Source organism: Zalophus californianus, chromosome 2, assembly GCF_009762305.2.
Source record: "Zalophus californianus isolate mZalCal1 chromosome 2, mZalCal1.pri.v2, whole genome shotgun sequence".
NCBI classification, from domain to species: Eukaryota; Metazoa; Chordata; class Mammalia; order Carnivora; family Otariidae; genus Zalophus; species Zalophus californianus.
This window is the reverse complement of record NC_045596.1, coordinates 39,723,874-39,745,889: the sequence shown is the minus strand read 5'-3', so window position 1 is coordinate 39,745,889 and position 22,016 is coordinate 39,723,874. Positions and strand designations below refer to the sequence as shown.

The window sequence follows — 22,016 nt, the reverse complement described above, 5'->3', positions numbered from 1 at the left end:
AATGATAATATATTATTAAATAAAACCAGAATGATTTTATGTAAAAACTATATATATGAGAGTATAAACCAAAATGTTAATATTGATTATGATAAGAATATGAGTAAGGTAAACACGTTTCAGTTTTATTTTCTTCTTTTCTGTAATATCCACATTTCATGAAACATGTTTTCTTTTATAATTAGAAATTAAATATTACTTTTAAAATTCTAGAGCCCAAAAGCCAACCTTCCAAAAGAAGAGGAGAGAGTACTCAGTACTCTGCTAATTTTCTCTGTCAGGCACCGTGGGGTATCTCCCCTTTCGAGAACCTTGGAGCCCACTGGGTGCTGAGGCCATTCAACTGAAACAGTAAACGTTACTGGGTTGTTCAACGGCTAATTAGTCAGCAGGACAAATAGTTCAAGTATTGGAGAGAAAAGGATGTATTTTTGGAGCTGATATATTGAAATGAAAGCAGTTTTGCTAAATGGAGACAGTATTTATTTCATGCTGTTCATGAATTTTCAGTCACAAGCTGAAGTTTTGAGACTATGTAAATTGTCAAATGTTGCACTAAAAAGTTTTAGGGAAATTTATTTTTGAGTCATTAGAATAACACTTAGATGCTAACTGGCATATCTTAATGTTTTTTGCACAACTAAAGTATGAACTATTCTTTCAGGCAAGCTCAGACTCATGCTGTTTTATCTCTTGACCAGATATGTTTCACACATGCAATTCTTTCACAAAATACAAAATAAACAGATCAATGAATAAATAATTCACTCTATTTATATTTTAATAGTTTTTAATATGATGGCACTGTATTTAGAAATTTAATCATACATTGTAAAAACCTAAACAGTTCTTTCAAGATTATAACCTTGGGTGAATGGATAGTGTAACTTTAATAAAATCCATTAGGCAGTATTACCCTTGGCTAACTTCACTTTCAGATTTGTTAAGAGGTGTAATTCTGAGCAACCCCCTTTTATCCCTAACTCTCATGCATATTAATAAGCTCCGGGTCAAGCTAAGGATAATGGTGATTTGGTTGCTGTTATTTTCATCCATATATAAATCCGCAAATCCAATACCGACCCATGAAAATCCTCCTTTGACAATGCCACAGAACTGTTTCTTTCCTTGGGAATGATTAGGAAAACTAGCCGTTTGCACATGTTTACAGAAAGGAACAAGATCAGCATATTTATTATTTAAAAAAATTAGGACCTGGATTTTGACAATGTCAAGATTTACACTATATCCCTGTTTATTTTGGATATACCACTGACTTCCATTTCTAGAAGACACAGAGATATTGCTTAAGCAACCAAAGGTAAGAAACCAGTCATAATTACTGTTGTATTTTCACATAGGCTTATAACTCTGTTTTGATTTATTAAAGTAACAGCATTTGCTTTGTTTTCTATCTTACATGTTTTCTATTTACACCCGATGATTGCTTGTATTTTTCACAGATAAGTGAATATTTTACTAAAATACATTTTTAGTTAAAAATAATAATAAATAAAGACCTGGTAATATGATTCTACTAATCTGAATATCACAACACAGTAAATATTACCTCCTTTTTGCAAATTTCAAGTTCATTTTTAGAATTCAGAAATAGTAACTTTGGCAGATGTGTCTTTCTGCAAAGGAAGTACCATATACTGGGTTTTCTTTCTCTTTAAAATGTTTGAAGATTGAATACCATTACATTCATATAAGTCTTTCTTTTAAAGATTTTATTTATTCATTTGACAGCGAGAGACACAGCGAGAGAGGGAACACAAGCAGAGGGAGTGGGAGAGGGAGAAGCAGACCTCCCGCGGACCAGGGAGCCCGATGCGGGGCTGGATCCCAGGACCCTGGGACCATGACCTGAGCTGAAGGCAGACGCTTAACAACTGAGCCACCCAGGTGCCCAAATTCATATAAATCTTAATAAAAAATTAACTCCTGAAAATATGAACCCATCGAGAACTTCTTAAGTGGTGGGTATTTTATAACCATTATCATAGCAACATGCATATCCCCCTTTTAGAGATAAATAAGTGGTCTAAAGAGATTAAGTGGGTTCCTAAAGGCAAAATACTACTGATGTGTGACAGAGCCAGAACTGAAATCACCTTACCTTCTTTTAATTCTCCATGACAGGCATGTATATTTTAATTAGACTTTTCATTACTGTGAAATTTTTATAAATTTTTATAAATTTAAAACCTAATCCTTAGGGGTACCTGGGTGGCTCGGTCGGTTAAGCATCTGCCTTCTGCTAGGGTCATGATCCCAGAGTCCTAGGATCTAGCCCCGCATCAGGCTCCCTGCTCAGTGGGGAGTATGCTTCCCCTCTGCTCCTCACCACAATTGTACCCTCTCTCTTTCAAATAAATAAATAAAATCTTAAAAATAACCTACTCTTTATCATTTTTTATAGTGCCAAGATTACAGGATTATAAATACTTGTCATTTCATTCTATAATAGAAAGTTAGACATTGTTAAACTAAGTTTTTAAAATGTTCCTATCAATAAACACGTCTTATAATTGGCTTTTTACATTTTGATCTTTTGGTTTATATACCCCTTAATTTGTTCAATTACATTCATTCCTTTGCTTAGCATTCTTTCCATACACCTCTTTCACTCAAGTCTTGTTAGATCAAGCAGGCAGACAGGATAGGGTGAGGTGGGGTATCAGAGTAACTGTAAATACAAGACCTAATAGTTATCGATTATACTTTCTATACCATAGAGGATACACCCTCTTTTCTCTACACTTGGAATGTTTATAAACCCTGATCACAAAATAATCTCAGTAAGGCAAAAAAAGTATACAGGCTACATTCTCTGCCCACAGTCAAAGTTAGAAATAATAAGTAAAGCTTAAAATTAAGACCCTACCCCTTAGTAATGAAAAAAAAAAAAAAAAGCAGAGGTAGTGTTGGCGGGGAAGAATCGTCAAATACGTCTTTAAGTGAAGATAGCAAAACAGCGATTACAGATCTTTCTCTTTTTCAGGGACGTAATTTTTTGGGGGGCTGTGAAGTCAATATGTGTAAAAAGTCTGGATAAAATAGATTATTCTCTACAAAAATAATGTCAAAATTTAGTGTTAGAAGTAAAAATTAAATTGATGAAAAATTACAGGCAAAATTGAAAGAAGGGTCCAAGAACTACTTCCAAAAAATGCCACTTGTAACTTAAATATTTTTTACTTATTAATTTATTCAACAAATATTATTTAGTACCTATTGTGTTCCAGGCACTGTCCTATTGTGTCCCCATCAATAGGTCAAAGGAATAAATCCATATAATGCCAGAACCTTTCACCTTGGGTAAGAGTACATGGGAACTGGGCTGCCATATTTTAAGTTTTGGCTGTGGTGCTAACCAAACTTCCCACAGCTGGTATTACATCCCCTTAAAGAAGAAATATAATGTACCTCCCCTTCAGCAGACAACCTCTGTGTGAAGATTTAGAGCTATGCTATGAACTATGCTAATGTAGTCAAAAAAGTACACAGCCTACCTTCTCTGGAGACTCTATGTGGGACAAGTGATTATAATTATACCTAATGGTCCTTAAACGTACAAATGTTCCGAAGAACAAATCAATTTAGCTTTAATTCATATGGCTTTAGTTGATGAGAAGGTAATTGATAAATTTCAACATCTATTTTTGATAAAATAGGAAATTAGTAATAAAAACCTTTAACATAATAAAGACAATTTATCTGAAATCAATGGGCAAAAATAGGAGAAATTCTAGAGACTGAAACAGACAAAGGGTGCTGATATATTATCTAACATTGTTCTATGATTTCTACTCAACACAGTCACACAGGAAACAGAAGTAAAGAATACAGTTTGCAGAGATAAAATTAATATTACCTGTGGATAATATGATTGTCCACTCAAAAAAACCTCAAAGGATTATTTTTTTTAAAAGATTTTATTTATTTGAGAGAGAGAGAATGAGAGAGAGTGCACATGAGGGGGGGAGGGTCAGAGGGAGAAGCAGACTCCCTGCTGAGCAGGGAGCCTGATGCAGGACTCGATCCTGGGACTCCAGGATCATGACCTGAGCCAAAGGCAGTCGCCTAACCAGCTGAGCCACCCCGGTGCCCCTTCAATGGAAAACTAATAAAAAGTTCAGTAAGATAATAGGCTACAAAATAAATATATAAATTAATAGTTTTCCTATAAACCAGTAATAACTAGTCAATACAATAAACATAGATCTTATTTACAAATAAAAAGTTTAATGCATAGAGTGTATTAATAAGAAATGTGTATAGCTTATTTAAAGAAAATTACAGGTATACAAACTAGATTTTTAAAAGCCTCAATAAATGAGATGTCTCTTGTCATATGATTTTAAAAGTTTTAATATATTAAGCATATGAGTCTCCCAAAATTCATACATCTAATGAAATCTCTTTTTAAAACACGTTATGTTCTAGGGAACATGATAAAATTATTCCGAAGGCAAATGGGAATAATAAATGTACACATTGTACTGTCATAGAAATAACTACTTAAATTAGTCATTAAAATGATGATGGAGTGTAGATGTTTATTACCACTACGTGTGGTGTAGACCTAGTGTTTATGCAATAAAATAAGTAACAAAAGTAAAACAATTTTTCGCATTATTATGTGCTAGACATTATGTAAAGTTCTGTAGACATAAAAAAATCAGTGCTCATTGGTGCCTGCTCTCAAGTCTGGTGGGAAAGACACTGCTGTAAATGGATCATAATAAAAGAATGGGTCAGTGCACTGATGCTAAGTGCTCCATATTACGTGAGTGCTGAGGGGAGCATCAGGCACCCAGGCCTTCTAATTCCAGCCATTAGAAATATTTGTTTTTTCCTTCTTTCTTTACCTTTATCACATGTGTTTCCTTTGCCAAGAATGCTCATTTCCTCTGCTGCCTGGCAAACTCCTACTCATCCTTCAAGATCCAGTTACATATCCCCTGCTTTGGAAAGCTTTTTGTGAATCTCCCAACTGTACAGAGTTGGCCTATGCACACACAAAATTGTCCTATGAGATTTTTACTACTTACAGGGTTCTCTTTACTAACTTCTCTCAGGCTGGAAGCCTGTCTTAATCAACAATCCATCCTGCCTTCACACCTCAACAAGCTACACGGTGTTTCTGTTTACACAGCTTGAGCTCAACAAATGTTGAGAAGCAAAAATGGTAAGTGCAGATTAGATTGTTATCTGCAAATTGTTTGCAAGTAAAAATATCAGTACTCTTAATGTGTTCCTTTTAGGTGTAAGGTATAAATTTGTAAGAAAAGAGGGAAAAAAATTATCCTAAATTTCAAATACTCATTGTGACTGACAAAATCTCCATGTAATTAGAATCCAGGGGACCTGAAGTGCTGGACTCTAAGTATTTATTTGCCTTTTTATATGTTTACTCACTTTTATGATTTCCATAAAAAGTTTGTATTTGTGTTGTCCCAGGGCATATACAGAGAAAAAGAAGTTCTCTCTCCTTCAGAAGCTTAGAGAACCTCCAGGAAGTGGGACATACACATGCAAACATAGATGTATAGACAATAAAATAAGTGCTTAGGGCCAAAGGAATGATTTAAAATATAGTCAGTATATATATATATATCTCATGGATGGTGAAATTACAATAGATTTTGTGGAAGATGGAACTCTAAGACTTTCCACAAACACCTCTCATCAATATGCATTTCCTGAGGAATTCCACTGAAACAGATATTGGGGTGAGATATCCTAACATAAGAGGCAAGGAAATCTTTGGTTAACCAGAATTTATTAATTTTGGGGGGTCGGTTTTTAGAATTCTGAATAGTTTCTGGTTCAAAGGAGAAAGTGGAAAGATAACACATTAAAACCTCCAACGATAGCAGAAAGTCTTTGTTCCTACCCTTGATCAGTAAACACACCAATTTTATGTATTTATCATTTATCTATCTATCATCTATCTATCTATCTATCTATCTATCTATCTATCTATCTATCTATCTATCTATCTAATCTATTTATAGAGAGAGAGAGAAAGAGAGAAAGACAAGGAGCAGAGGGAGAGGGAGAGAGAATCCCAAGCCGGATGCAGGGCTCGATCTCACGACCCTGAGATCATGATCTGAGCTGAAATCAAGAGGTGGATGCTTAACCAACTGTGCCACCCAGGTGCTCTGAATGTATTGATTTTAAAGAAAACTTTTTCAATGATCAAGGGTCTTGCAATGCCCCAACATCATAATATATATGATTTTATAGTTAAAATCAAGTCTTTACATTTATCTGAAAAACTTTTCTAGTAAACGGGAATGTATTAGTGAACAAAACAGAATTTTTTGCTCTTACATGCTTACATTTTCTGGCATTAAACCACTCTGTTATATCACTGTTTTCTTGTAAAATGTTTTGGCTAAAAAAGAAGTATTGGAAGATATATTTGGTTATTTAATGGTTTTGTTCTTGGCTTTTGATCAATCGAGATTTTATTTTATGTTGGCTACTTTGTGAATTGTCTGTGGATTGTGAAGGTGGTGATAATGAGTACGGCAATTATGCCCTCCTTGGTGAAATTGTTTCTCCCTGAGAAAAGAGTGTGTTTTTCTCATGAGTTGTTAGCAGGTGACTTAGCGAGCCTGGCAGGTCCCTGTGCATGCTAAGGGCAGATACAGCAACAGTGTTGTGTCAGCTCTGTCTTCATTTTCATGGGAGTTACGGCTTGCTTTTAATCCTATAAAGATAATTATCAAATAGTTGTTCTGACCCATTTGATCTCTCAAAGTGATAGTTCAAGGGGGGAGGGGTTAAAGAAAGATTATTTTCATCATTTAACTCTTGTTGTCTCCACGAGAAAGTTGACGTTTGCCTCTGTGAGCTTGGGGGTTAAATAATAATATCGTCAACTTGCATTTGTATAACCTTTCAATATTGCTTTATATATATTTTATTATTTTTATTGCTTTATATATATTGATACGTTGTTTTCACTAGCTCTCCATGGAGGATCATTACAATGGACAGGGCGGGCGCTATCATCACCCCGCCCCAGCGGAGGGAACGAAGCTCAGACAGATCTCTGCCGAGATCTCCCTGGCAGTTTGGTGAAGAGATGGGGTGGAACCCATGTCTTTGCCAAGCAGGAGGTGGCTGTTGGCAGGCACTAGCTGCCTCTCGGTGGTGTAGCCCGCAAAGCCTGTTCTGCGTGGTTACACAACTCTGGGAGCATCGTTGAATATGGAGACACAACCTTAGCTCTGCAACTGAACAGTGAGATTGGGCAAGGACTGGAAAACATTTTCTTTTCTTTTCTTTTCTTTTCTTTTCTTTCTTTCTCTCTCTCTTTTTCTTTTTTTAAAGATTTTATTTATTTATTTGACAGAGAGAGAGACAGCGAGAGAGGGAACACCAAGCAGGGAGAGTGGGAGAGGGAGAAGCAGGCTTCCCGTGGAGCAGGGAGCGTGATGTGGGGCTGGATCCCAGGACTCTGGGATCATGACCTGAGCTGAAGGCAGATGCTTAATGACTGAGCCACCCAGGTGCCCCTTCTTTCTTTATTTTTAAAAGATGTGTTTATTTATTTTAGAGACAGAGCACACAAAGCATGGAGAGGGGGAGAGGGAGAAGGAGAGAGAATCTCAAGCAGATTCCCTGCTGGGTGTGGAGCCCGATGAAGGGCTTGATCTTATGAGCTTGGGATGATGACCTGAGCCAAAATCAAGAGTTGGCGGCTTAACCAACTGAGCCACCCAGGCGCCCCTGGAAAACATTATTTTATTTTATTTATTTATTTTTTAATTAATGATTTTATTTATTTGAGACAGAGAGTGTGTGTGTGAGAGATCATGAGCAGGGGGGAAGGGCAGAGGGAGAAGCAGATTCCTGGCTGAGCGGGGAGCCCCATGCGGGGCTAGATTCCAGGACTCTGGGATCATGACCTGAGCCGAAGGCAGACACTTAACCGACTGAGCCACATAAGCCCCCTGGAAAACATTATTTTATTTTATTTATTTATATTTTTAAGATTTTATTTATTTGACAGAGAGAGACACAGCGAGAGAGGGAACACAAGCAGGGGGAGTGGGAGAGGGAGAAGCAGGCTTCCCGCTGAGCAGGGAGCCCGATGCGGGGCTCGATCCCAGGACCCTGGGACCATGATCTGAGCCGAAGGCAGACGCTTAATGACTGAACCACCCAGGGGCCCCGGAAAACATTATTTTAAAGGAAAAGTGCTGATGCCAATTATTTTTGTTATTGAAAAAATTCCATTTAAAAACACTACCATTTTTTTCCCATTAAAAAAAATAAATCAGGGGCGCCTGCGTGGCTCAGTTGGTTAAACATCTGGCTCTGGCTCAGATCATCATCTCAGGGTCCTGGGATCCAGCACCACATCGGGCTCCCTGCTCAATGGGGAGCCTGCTTCTCCCTCTCCCTCTGCCCCTTCACCCCCACTGTGTGCTCTCTCCTTCTCTCTCTCTTAAATAAATAATAAATAAAATATAAAAAAAAATAAACTAGGAGAAAATACAGAACAACACAAAGAAGAAAGTAAAAATATTAATGATGTTTCCACTAAAAATTTAACATGTTTAACATTAAGGCGTTTATCCTCTCTATGCACATATACACAATTTTAAAAAAAATTAGATGATACTATAAATATTGCTTAACAATCTGCTTCTTCTGCTTAACACTGTATCATGAACATTTCTACAAGTTGTTAAGTAATGTCCTTTTGAGAAAAAAATAAAAATTTATCCTTTTATCATAAAATTAATACATGTTCATTATATAAAATTCGAACAATACAGAGAACAATAGAGTACTCCGGAGGTAACTGTTGTTTACGGCTTAGTGCATATAGTTCTGCACTTTTCTACGAAGTCTGAATTTTACTAGTTTGCATCAGCAGATTAGAGCACCTTCTTTAGAAAAGCTTTGCCCTGATGGAGAAGAGAGCATCATTTATTTTTAAAGGTACATATTTTATTATTAGAGTCAGTATAACAAATAACATACAAAAAACAAATATATCATTTATAATAATCTTTTGGAACATTCACACAGAATTCCACTCTAGAAAGCACCAACATACAGGAATCCTTATACATGCTGAATCATCTTTGGCCATCTGTGAATAATTAAGTGGTGTGGGTTCTCTGATCTGCATAACATGTAACTATCCTTGTTTATTTTTATTATTTTTTAAAGATTTTATTTATTTATTTATTTATTTATTTATTTATTTATTTATTTATTTATTTATTTATTTGACAGAGGGAGAGAGAGCACAAGCAAGGGGGAGTGGCAGGCAGTGGGAGAGGGAGAAGCAGGCTCCCCATTGAGCAGGGAGCCTGATATGGTGCTCGATCCCAGGACCCTGGGATCATGACCTGAGCTAAGGCAGACACTTAACCGACTGAGCCACCTAGGCGCCCCGTAACTATCCTTGTTTAAAGATGATGCTTTAAAGTCTGTGTACTACATCAGCCTTGCGAAATGAATTTCTCAGTTCAGTTTTCAATTTTATCCAGAAGTAGTTCCCTGCTTGGGTGACATAATACAGCCTATTATAGATCACAACACAGCAGTGATGGTAGTGAAATGAGATTACAGGAGTCAGATTGCTTTGTAAGCCATAAACTGATAAACACATATTTGTTGCTATGCGATTTAAGGGACTTACAGATGAGTAAAGTACACCTACACAAAGCGTAGAGACTCTTAATCAGAGGAGATGAACTGAGGGTTGCTGGAGGGGCGAGGGGTGGGGGAGATGGGGTAACTGGGTGATGGGCGCTAAGGAGGGTACGTGATGGTATGAGCACTGGGTGTTATATGAGACTGAGGAATCACTGACCTCTACTTCTGAAACCAATAATACATCACATGTTAATTAATTGAATTTAAATAAAAAAAAGAACAGGTGTGTCATAGTTTTATCTCCATAGCAGATCAAGGACATTATGCCAAGGGCATGCTTAAGGGTGTGGGTAAACAAAAAGAAAGAATGTGGGGTGAGGGGCTGTGCTCAAGAAGGCTTTCAGGTCACAGATTTGTCCAAGATGGCATTTGTCTGGTTCACCCAGGAGCTTTGGTGGCCCAGAACTTACTGATTGATGAAAAAATGAGATCCATACCCACGCCGCTTTTCTAGGGGCCACAGGATCATCGGATCCGAGTGTCCTTACAACTCTAACTCATGGCACCAGGATTTGTGGATTGGGAGGAAGTGATAAAGAGAGGAGACAGGAAAGGGGACTTCAGTAAAGAGTTTGGAGTCCTGGCAAAGCAAAGATGATCAGGAATCATTCCATCACCATTTTCTGCTCTGCGGCCTCAGGCCTTCATCTCTTCCTTTACTCATTCATTCTTTCCACAAACATCACTGGGTACCTGCTAGGTTCCAAGCACAGCTCTAAATGCTGCAGATACACAGACGAAACCCAAACAAAAACTATTCCTTCCCTTAAGGAGCTCCGTTGAGGGAAATTATAGAAAAATCCCTTCTGGTACTTTTCCTAAGTTCAGTAGCAGATTCAGAATTCCTACATAGTAGGGGCTTAGGTGAGAAGTGGGGGCTAGAAACTTATTTCAAATCTACTGTTTTTTTTTTAAAGGTATTATTTGGGGGCGAGTTGGGGATCCTAAGGGCTATCATTGGAAGATAAAACCCTCCAATACCACCCCTTTGCTTAAGTCGAAATTTTAACATGCTTTTTGAATTTATGGCATTGCCTTGTAAGTAACTGGCCACACCCAAAAGGCACCCTTTTATGGAGAAGACCACACTGATAGGAATGAAGCAGGACAAACAAGGGTCGCTTGGGGGCATCTGGTGACTGAATTCCCATATGATGCGTTTCCTGAGATGTGCAACGAGGGCTTGAGCTTTGCTGTGGTGTTTTTACATCCCAGCTCCACCATAAAAGTCATATGAACTTGAGCAAATCCTTTAACCTCTCTGAGCTTCATACCCTCCCCGGTGAAATGAAGAACAGAAAGCCCTGCCTCAGATTCTTATGTGGATTAAATGTGCTGACCTAACATAAGGCCTGACTTATAGCAGAGACTCAACAAACATTTCTTTCCTTTCTCTCTTTGTTCCTATGGTCGGAAAGTGGTCCAGTGATAAAGAGAATGGACAACACACAGAAGTTCTTTCTCACTTGCCTGTTCTCATCCTGCGTAAATCTGTCGCACCAGGGTGTGAAAACCTTTGGTCTGCTGGGGTTACCTGACGGCACCGCGCTCTCTCACGTGTTTGTTTTTTTCCTACTTGCTACAGCTTCTGCCTAGAATCTTGTTCCACATCATAATAGGCTTGGCAGATGTCTGCTCTGTCTCCAAGGCTGCCCCAGCCTTGCCTTTTTGGGAAGCTTTATCTCCAGCCCCTGTCAAAGATTAGGTGCATTTCCTCCCGGCTGCCAGTGCATCTCTGACCCTGACCTACCTCTAAGTGCTTGATATTGGCTGTTTGACCCTCTGGCTTCCTTTCCACCCTGTATTAGTTTCCTAGGACTCTGCTATAACAAACTAACCCAAATTGGGTGGCTTCAAACAGCAGAAATGTATTGTCTCCATTCTGCAGCCAGAAGTACCCAATCGAGGTATTATGAGGGCCATACTCCCTCTGAAGGCACTTAGGGAAGCATCCGTCCCATGCCTCTTTCCCACTTTCTGGTAACCACAGGCATTCCTTGGCTTGTAGATGCATTATTCCAACCCTCCATCCTCTCAATGTTCTGTGTATCGCCATAGTGGGGGGGGGGGTCCGTGTCCCAATTTTTCCTTTTTATAAAGACATCAGTAGTACTGGACTAGGGCCCACCTAGTTAAAAAGACCCAATTTCCAAATAAGATCACATTCTAAGGTACTGAGGCGTAGGACTGCAAGATATAATCCTTGGAGGACACAATTCAATCTATAACACACCCCTTCCCCATTCTGTATTCTGGAGGAGAGAACTGCCCTTTATGGAAGCATTTACATGCTCTCTGAGGTCACCCAGTGTCGAATCCTATCAGGGGCGGGGGAGTAGGGAGCCAATGAGGTCAAAGTATTGGGTGTCCTGGTGGCATCCTTCCTGTGGGCTTGCCCTGTGCTGACTGTGTCCTTCAGTGGTAAGTTGCTGTCTCGTGACTCGTTACTCTGCACAACTCCCTCTCCTTGCAGGGCTGGTGACCATTCCCTCTGCTTGTGTTGGGAGCCTAGGGGTGGTAACCGGTCATTAGTAGGCCCTGGTTACTGCACTGTGCTTTGTGTTTCCCTTACAAGAACACCTTTGTAAACAGTCCATTTGGAAATAAACCTCTTGAGGAATTACCCCACTTTGAGTGTATCTTTGTTTTCTATTGGGACTCGAAAGATAGCCTCCATCAAAAGTGTTACTTATCTATTAAATATCTTATCTGTTTTATTAACCATACTATGCATTTCTTTAAGCATGTATCATGTTGGTAATCTCTATAGCATAGCACTTAACACATTGCCTGCTGCTAGTAGATGTTGAATAAATATTTTCGGTGGGAGGGAAGGGAGAATGGGAGGAAGAGAGAATGGAAGGACTATAGCCACCAAGTGGCTTTTTTCATCTTACTTCAGTTTTCTGACAGCCTCAGCTTCTTCTCCCAGGCTCGGAGTCAGTTCCATAGATACTCTCTTGTGCTTGCTCTACGCAAACATCTTCACTGGGTGCTGTGTGGTAACTCAAACGTGGCTCATTCCTCCAGCAATTTTTATCAGTGAATGGACAAATGTGTCTAGAGTTTAGTAAAGTAGGGGATGTCTCTTGGGGGTGGGGTTGGAAGTAGGGCATTAAACTAATGGAGGAGGCTCAGACTAGCTTCTGTGGATACAGGAAGACGATTGATGAGCAACATTAAAGGCCAAGCTGAGACTCCATGGCAAGAATTTATAATGCCTCTAATCCAATTTATCCTGTACTCTGCTAACAGATTAATTGTCCTAAAGTACACTGGGATAACGTCATTCCATGCCTTGAAATCTTCAGTGACTATTTCCTATGAAATGAAGAATGAGCACCTATTTTGCCAAAATCCTCTTACTTCCCCATGCTTATTTCCCCCAGGTTCTGTGTCCTCTAGTTAAACTAGATGAATCTATATTCTCCTGACAGCATCTTTCCTACCCTTCTGACTTTGCTCATGAATTTCCCTTTACCCAGAAAGAAAGGTCTTTTTACCAGCCCACTTCCACTTGTTTGATCCAACCTGCTCACGCACTCATTTCCATTTGAACTTGGATCCTTGCCTCCTCTTCCCCACAATCTATGTTTCCAGGCCCCACTGCTTTGTTTGGATTCGGCTGTTGGGAGGCACTTGTGGAAGACGGAGGGCAGAGGAGGGGGAAGTCAGAGGTGAAGTCACTTCTTCCACTCAGTCTTTGCCTCTGGGGCGTCTCCCACAGCGGTTCTGTCTTCCAGCCTGGAAGCCCCGGCTTTAGGCTCTAATCATCTCCTCTTCCCTGCCTGTCTCCTGCTCTAGGACAGGGAGCAGGGCCCTGTTACCGCTCATCTCTGGGTTTTCTCAGTTTCCCTGTGTAGGTTTTCCAATGCCTTTGATATTATTTCTCTCTATTGAACCATCTGATTTCACCATTTTTTTGCTTGGACCGTGATTGTAGATCATGTTTCTGTACGGTGCCATCTTCCTCACGAACCTCTTCATAATTTAGCTGCAAGGGATTTTTTTTTTCTTTTTTAACCCCCCCCCCGCAGAGTTTAAAAAATAGAGTTTAAAAACCCTCCTAGAGTTTAAGAAATAGTCCAGCTATCATTCTTTTCTTATAATATGATACTATTAAAATGTCTGCTAATTTTTTTAAAAGATTTTATTTATTTATCTGATAGAGAGAGACACAGCAAGAGAGGGAACACAAGCAGGGGGAGTGGGAGAGGGAGAAGCAGGCTTCCCTGCGGAGCAGGGAGCCCGATGCGGGGCTCGATCCCAGGACCCTGGGATCATGACCTGAGCCGAAGGCAGACACTTAACGACTGAGGTACCCAGGCTAGAATTTATAATGTCTGCTAATTTTGAAACAAAGAAGAAATAATCTTGGAAATTGAAGAAGTGATCAGCAATTATAAATATTTACTTTAGTTCCCTTCATGGGCCCCAACCATGTGTTGAGTGTGATGCTCCCGTCCTCTCCGCTACTAGTTGTAAGCTGTTTCAGGCCATACTCATCTTTGGGCTTCTTTCTTACAGCCTCTGGCAGAGAATTTTGTAAATAAGATTCATTCATCAAAATGGACATTAATTGCTTGCTATATATATTTTCAGTTTCATTTCATTTTCTAATTATTCATTGCTAACATACAGAAAGAAAATAAATTTTTTTACATTGATTTTTGTCCTGAGACCTTGCCAAGTTTACTTACTTGTTCTAAATTTTTTGTAGGTTCTTTAGGATTGTCTAATACACTATTGTCATCTGCAAATAAAGATAATTTTATTTCTTCACAATATGGATGACTTTTATTCTTTATTTTAAAATATTTTAGGGGCTTATTTCAAGAGAGCTAGGACAATGTTGAATACCTCTAAAATATCCTTGCCTTGTTCTTGACTTTAGGGGGAACACGTTTAGCCTTTCATTATTAAGTATGATGTTAGCTACAGGTTTATTGTACATGTTTTTTATCGGGTTGCAGAAGTTTCTTTCAATTCCTAATTTGCTAAGGTTTTGTATTATGAATAAGTGTTGAATTTTGTCAAGTACCTTTTCTTCATCTGTTGAAATTATCATATGACCCTTCTCATCTTTTTTCTATTAATATAATGAATTTTACAGACTGTTTTTCAAATTAAAGTCTGTATTTCTTTTTTTTTTAAAGATTTATTTATTTATATATTTAGAGAGAGAGCACAAGCAGGGGGAACAGCAGAGGGAGAGGGAGAAGCAGACCCCCTGCTGAGCGGGGAGCCCAATGTGGGGCTCGATCCCAGGACCCTGGGACCATGACCTGAGCCGAAGGCAGCTGTCTAACTGACTGAGCCACCCAGGCGCCCCAAAGTCTGTATTTCTTAAGTTATGAAATTGACTTTTTGTTATAGTAGTTGTTTGCGGATTTTGTCTTTGGGAATTGATTCTAAAGGTTTCAGATTTGTAGATCTGAAATGTCAGAGAGGTAACAGCAACCTTGAACCCTTTCCTGACCATTATTTCCTCTCCCCCACTACTCTACTCGGCATTACAGATATGGCTGGGGGAGTGCACCAGGGGCCCGTAGCATAAAGTCCTATTTCTTTAAGTGTGATTCAGGAATCGTTTGAAACAGAATTACTTATGGTGCTTGATAAAATTGTAGATTCACGTACCCAAAGTCGTACTTCATTCATACTCTGAGAGCAGGACCCTGATATTGGCATTTTATTTTATTTTATTTATTTTTTAAAGATTTTACTTATTTATTTGACAGAGAGAAACACAACAAGAGAGGGAACACAAGCAGGGGGAGTGGGAGAGGGAGAAGCAGGCCTCTCACTGAGCAGGGAGCCCAATGCGGGGCTCGATCCCAGGACTCTGGGATCATGACCCGAGCCGAAGGCAGACGCTTAATGACTGAGCCACCCAGGTGCCCCTGATACCTGCGTTTTAAACAAGTTTCATAGGTATCATTCCTACTAAATTCAGAGAACCACGGACGCACAGTTAATTATGTTTGCATGTGTGGATTTGCGATGGAGGGTATGCAGCATCTTTTCTGCTATTTGATACAGAAGAGATACTATTAATCTGATTGTATAGATGTTAAAATTGAAGTTCAGTAAGGTTCAAAAAACTCACTTGAGTTCATTCAACTAGTAAGTGGTAGAGTCAGGATTTGAACCCATATTAGAACCTGATGTCAAACAATAGAATGGACAGCTTCCTGGGCATTCATAGTTCATGTTCCAAATTAATTTTGCCTGAACTGTCCATAAGATTTTTCCCAATCATTTTGCTGATCCTTGGGATCAAGCCCTAAGTCGGGTCACTGCTCAGCAGGGAGTGTGCTTCCCCTTCTCCCTCTGCTACCTCCGCCCCCCCCCCGCCCACCGCTTGTGCTCTCTCTCTCTCTCAAATAAATAAATAAATAAATAAATAAATAAATAAAATCTTCATCAAAATCTCTATGGTTGACAGGCAAGTTTAGAATGATGACATTTCAAATCAGTAGGGAAAAGGTGGACTATTGATTATTAAGTGCCATTTTAGAATACTGGCTAGCCATTTAGAAAATATAAAGTTAAATCTCTATATCACACCTTACACCAAAATAAGTTGGAGGTAGATTAAAATTTTTAATGTGAAAAAGGAAACCATAAAAGCATTGGGGAAAATATGTTGATAAATAATTATAAGGTCTGGAGTGGAATTTTGAGTAACTTTATTTTTCTATTTATATTTTCTCCTTTCTTTCCTAGAGTGAAATATGTGTCAATAGAGTGATATATTAAATATGATATATGTATTAAAAATGTAAGTGTGCCATTAAAAACAAATGTCTTTTCCTATGTAGAAGGCTTAGGCCAGGAAGTTATAGGATAAGGGAACGGATTCTTTTTTTCTTTAGGTACAAGCAAGGTCAAGGCTTGGTTTGTTCTGACATATTGGATATTTTATGTCCTTGTTTAACCTTTAACTCACATAAATTTTTCTATCTTGTGATGGATGAAACAAGCATATATTCTCCCTTTCCTTGTCATGAGGCATAAGGTCTCTCAGAGAGAGTGTTCACGGATGCCAATAGGAAGTCCACATGCTGTAAATATAACCAGATTAGTCACATCCATTCTGAGACTGAAAAGGAGTCAATGAAATAATTTTCTTCCTAAAAAGTGCTGTTTCTTAGTCAAATTTAATTATATTTTAAAATATATATACATTTCATTAACATCACAAAAATTCTTGATTTATTTTTTGACTACTGCTAGTTATTTTCATCATTGTTTGAATACTAGAGTAAATATATATTTACTAGTACTATACTATATACTATATACTACTAGTATAGAGTAAATACTAGAGTAAAATATAGAGCATCATTGATTGCTATCCTCACTTGAAGATTTAACTTTTTATGAAAAGCAAGTCATTCTTTAACGTATTTTACTATAAAGAATGAAGTGTCTTTTATGCATTTTTCCACATCCAGTGATTGCTTTTCTCTCTCTTTTTTTGGTTTTTGCTTATTAATAATAAAGTCAAGTTTGTTGCCCAAATCCAGAAATCGTGGTCGAAAAATAACAAAGGAAAAATCCCCAAGCCATATAATAAAAACCTGGAGGGCAGGTCAGGTGCGTGGTGTGTGTGTGTGTGTGTGTGTGTGTGTGTGTGTGTGTGTGTGTGTGTGTGTGTGTAATGGCTAGATGACCAGCTGTCCAGGAAGGATAAGGCAGAGGTATGGGAGGTGTTGAAATTACCCAGCACCTTGCAGTCATCCTGTCAGCACGTTGGCCCTTTTTGGGCCTTCACCAGCAGACCATGGCATGCACCTTCAGTACAAGAGCTAGTAAACAGTGGCACTGTTCTTGGAGGCCCTGACTAGATACTGATTTTTCTTTTTTTCCTGGGGACACCTGACACTTTAAGAGAGTGAGGAACATTGTTCGGAAGAGGGAAGGCTGGGATGCACACCCAGTGTCCATTTCGAGGGATTTTCCTGGACCACAGGCATTCCTCCGTGCACATTTGGAGGAAACACCATCAGGGATGAAATCCCCAGAGGGCAGCGCTGTGACTGTCAAGCAAGCGGGGGTAGGAGAGGCGCCCTAGGCACAGCTGGGCCCCATGGGACAGCAGGGCTTCTGATGCCAGTGGTCGCAAAGCCGCGGCCGTAACCTGCTCACAGGCACACCGTTCCTTCCAAGTTCCCGGCGACGGGGCTGCAGCACACCCGAGACCAGGGGGTGAACGTGAGTTGGTCCCGAGCGCAGTCGCGTGGTCTTGGGGTCCGGGCAGAGCCTCACCAGGAAGGCGAGGAGCGGTGCGCGCGCCTCTCCAAGAGCAAGAAGTTGGGCTCGAACCCACGCCGGATCGGACATACCTGAGGGAATTCAGGATCTCTTGGTTCTTGGCATTCTCCTGACGCCTGAAGTGGTAGCACGGGAAGCCGAGCATGATATGTCTCAGAATAATTTAGGGGACTTGCTAAAATTGTGGATCAGTCGCAACCTTTTGCACTCCAAAGTTTGAATATCGCTCAAGAATCCACCCCGCCCCCGCCTTTTTTTGAATGCTTGTAGACATTCACAGCAGATTACATTCGTTTTGGTATTTTATTTTACTACTTTTTATTGTTACTTGTTTGATGTGTATGCGAGGTCCCTATAGTTTTGTTTTATGCCTACATTGCCTGAATATTTTAAAGCTGGGTTAAATCCAAAATTAAAAAAAAAAAAATTCTGCACCTCTGGTATATTCTTGAATTTAAAAAAAAATACACAAAAAACTAGCTAGTGGTAATTAAAGGTTTAGGCCACATCTGTATGCTATTAAAGAATAATTCCCACATAAAATCATTATGACAGCCTTAGATGAAAGGTAGAGTGAAACTTTTGATTATATATATAAATATATAAAGTCTTTTTACTAATAAAGGCTTTTTTCTCCTCAGATATTAAACTAACCATGAAGAAAAATATTATCAATACATGGTACTCTTTTATAAATGTTCCCAATGTGATTGCTCCAGATATTGAAAAGGAAATAAGAAGGATGGAAAATGCAGCAGGCAGGTAAATCCATGCATTTTTTTCCATGCATTTTTAATACCAGCCACCATTCTTAAATGTAACTAGGTTTAATTTCAGTTTAACTTTTAATTTGTGACCTTGATCTTTGTAATTTATTTAATTTCATCAACTTATCTATACTTTGGAACAGCATAACTTGTCTCACAAATGAACATAGATATTATTGTGGTCATAATTTAGAAGCACATATGCCATATATTTCCTTAATCATTGGCAAGGCCTTTTCTTACGGGACATTTCAAATCTGCAGAGGTAACATTGCCATAGATGAATGTGAAAACAATACAAAGTGGGAAATGCTAAATGTTTTAAAAGTATAATTTAAAGTGGTTACCCTATATTATGCTAAGCGAAGTAAGTCAATCAGAGAAAGACAATTATCATATGATTTCACTAATGTGTGGAATTTATGAAACAGAACAAGTGAACATAGGGGAAGGGAGGGAAAAATAAAATAAGACGAAATCAGAGAGGGAGGCAAACGATAAGAGACTCTTAACTATAGGAAACAAATTGAGGGTTGCTGGGGGGGGAGGTGGGGGAATGGGGTAACTGGGTGATGGGCATTAAGGAGGGTGCATGATGTAATGAGCACTGGGTGTTATATAAGACTGAGAAATCACTGACGTCTACCTCTGAAACTAATAATACATTGTATGTTAATTAATTGCTCTTAAAATAAAATTGTTACCTTATAAATGAATAGAACATGCATAAATGTGGTTGAATTTATTTTTTTGTGGGAAGAAATGTTATTACAGGTTTGTTCGTACAAATGTATACTGTGGCCTAAAGCACAGATTCATACTTTCTATTTGATAATATTAACATTAATCAATGAACCAAATAAAAGAAATATGGAAGACCTAGAAAGTAGTTTCTTAATTACATACATTTTATTGAATTGTGCATATACCTTATCTAATTCCATGTATTCTGAAATTCTCATTTCACTCTAATTAAAAAGGGTTATATGTTAGTTTGAGAGGGAAGGAGAGAAGATGAAGCAATGGTCCTCCTAATGAGAAATGTTATTCCTTCATAATGGTTTAAAACATTGATCTAATTCATCTCTGCCTCCTGTTGGACCATAGCTCCTTTTCTGATGATGATGAGGATGATGATGATGATGACAGTGTCTCCATGTTTGAAGAATCAGAGAATGAAAACCCCCATGCAAGGGATTCCTGTAGAAATAACTCACACAGAGGGGGGCCATCACAGAGGTGAGCACTTCGATCTATTCCTCCAGATCTTTTTATTTTCATTTTTAAAAGATTTTGTTTATTTATTTGACAGAGAGAGACACAGCGAGAGAGGGAACACAAGCAGGGGGAGTGGGAGAGGGAGAAGCAGGCTTCCCGTGGAGCACGGAGCCCGATGCGGGGCTCGATCCCAGGACCCTGGGATCATGACCTGAGCCACCCAGGCGCCACCCCTCCAGATCTTTTTAAACTAGTACTTAGATGAAAGAAAGGTATTCTACTCCTCCACCTAGTGGGCTTGGCAAATTCCTGCTACCCAGCCACTTCTCAGGATCTTGCGAGTAACTTGCTACTTAGCCTTTTCCTCTCTTGGAAAACTGTCACAGCCTGATGATTATTCATGTCCACGGGGCCCATAAGTCACAAACGCTCCTGCTGGTCATTTTCCCTGAGACCTGTCTCTGTCCCTTAAGAACCTCATGCCCCAGTCCTCTCTGACTTCCTCCTTCTTTCTGATCCTTCTTTCAGGGTCCTGAGGCAATTGTACTTGGGAGGGGTTGGCTGTGATCCTCTAAAATGCTGAATCCCATTTGACCCTACTTTCAGGGGAGTAGAGCACTAGTGTGTGTAGCTAGAGAAGAAAAGCTAAACGTCCTTAGTAGGAAATGAAGCTCTCATGAAAACTTCACACACGTGACTTGGAGGGTGTGGGAGGAACGTGGCGTTGGTGTGGATCAGGAGTTCTCACCCTGTAGAACATATTTACTTCTTCTTTGCTTTTTCTCCTTCCTTTTTTCCTCTCTCTTACTTCTTTTCCCACTGACCACCTTTAGTTTTCCCACCGTTTTTATTTGTCTTTTATTTTCTTCCTATTTTCCCTGACAGTCTAAGTCTTAGATCTCTTGCTGGCAATTGGCGGCATCCAAGGTGGCTCCCTGGAGGCCATGGAGGATGCTAATTTTTGGTGTTAGCGTTGATTAGTAAGTATGTATTAATCACTTTGGTTCACAGCACTGATATTTAGCAACTCAAGCTTCATGGAGCTCTATACTTCCAAAAATGGTCTAGGGGCGCCTGGGTGGCTCATTCAGTTAAGCGTCTGCCTTCGGCTCAGGTCATGATCTCAGGGTCCTGGGATCGAGCCCCGCATCAGGCTCCCCGCTCCGCGGGAAGCCTGCTTCTCCCTCCCCCGCTCCCCCTGCTTGTGTTCCCATTCTTGCTGTGTTTCTCTCTGTCAAATGAATGATTAAATAAAAAAAAAAAAATGTCTAGGCAGTAGTTAGTAACTGAAAATAATTTGTTCTTTAAGACTGCTTGCTTACCATGGACATTATACAGATGGTGACTGTTATGATTTTCATTTTCCAGGGAGCAGTACCTGCCTGGTGCCCTTGCACTTTTCAATGTTAACAACAGCAGCAATAAGGAGCAGTAAGTACATTTACAATAGGAAACCAAAGCTTTGCTTTTAAAGACCACCAGTAAAAAGGTAGGAGTATATCTGAAGCTGCTAGAGAGGAGATCTTTATTAGGAAAACTACCTAATACAATAGCAACGGTATTCTGTTATTTTTGTCATTGGTTTATTTACTTCTGAAAAATGTGGCTACCCATATTAAAAGCAGCATGTATGTATGTATGTATGTATGTATGTGATTGAATGCATACAGAAAACCGTTGTCTAGCGTGTAAATGCAAGTGCCCCTCCTTATGGACAAAAATAAATGAACTACCAGTAATCTTTTCTATTCTAAGCCAATGTGTCTTAGGTCAAGTTCCTTATGAGACAATCTCTGAGAGGGAGGTTTGTGTGCAAAGTTTTATTGGGAGTGCTTTTAGGAATGATACCTAGGAGGGAGTTAGGAGAGCAGACTGGGCAGAGGGAGAAGTTGGACTTCAGAGGATAGAGTTGGTATGAGGAACTCTAGAGCAGGGGGGCCCCTTCAGAGTTGTGTCATAGTTAGGCGGTAGGACTGGGCCTTTGCACAGGCACAGTCTTGGATGAGGGGAGCCCCTAGGATGGGGGCACATAGCTTTGAACATGGTGGC

General features: G+C 39.4%; 1 protein-coding gene across 1 annotated transcript in view; it reads left to right on the top strand.

The window, feature by feature from the left end:
* Positions 1-1,132: 1,132 nt before the first annotated feature.
* Positions 1,133-22,016, top strand: part of CNGA1 (cyclic nucleotide gated channel subunit alpha 1) — a 31,298-nt gene continuing 10,414 nt past the window's right edge. Inside the window, exons 1-4 of the mRNA XM_027599894.2 lie at positions 1,133-1,321; positions 18,624-18,744; positions 19,857-19,988; positions 21,336-21,398. Of these exons, the coding sequence (XP_027455695.2) occupies positions 18,638-18,744; positions 19,857-19,988; positions 21,336-21,398 (302 nt within the window). The 5' untranslated portion in view covers positions 1,133-1,321; positions 18,624-18,637. The remainder of the gene's footprint in view (positions 1,322-18,623; positions 18,745-19,856; positions 19,989-21,335; positions 21,399-22,016) is intronic.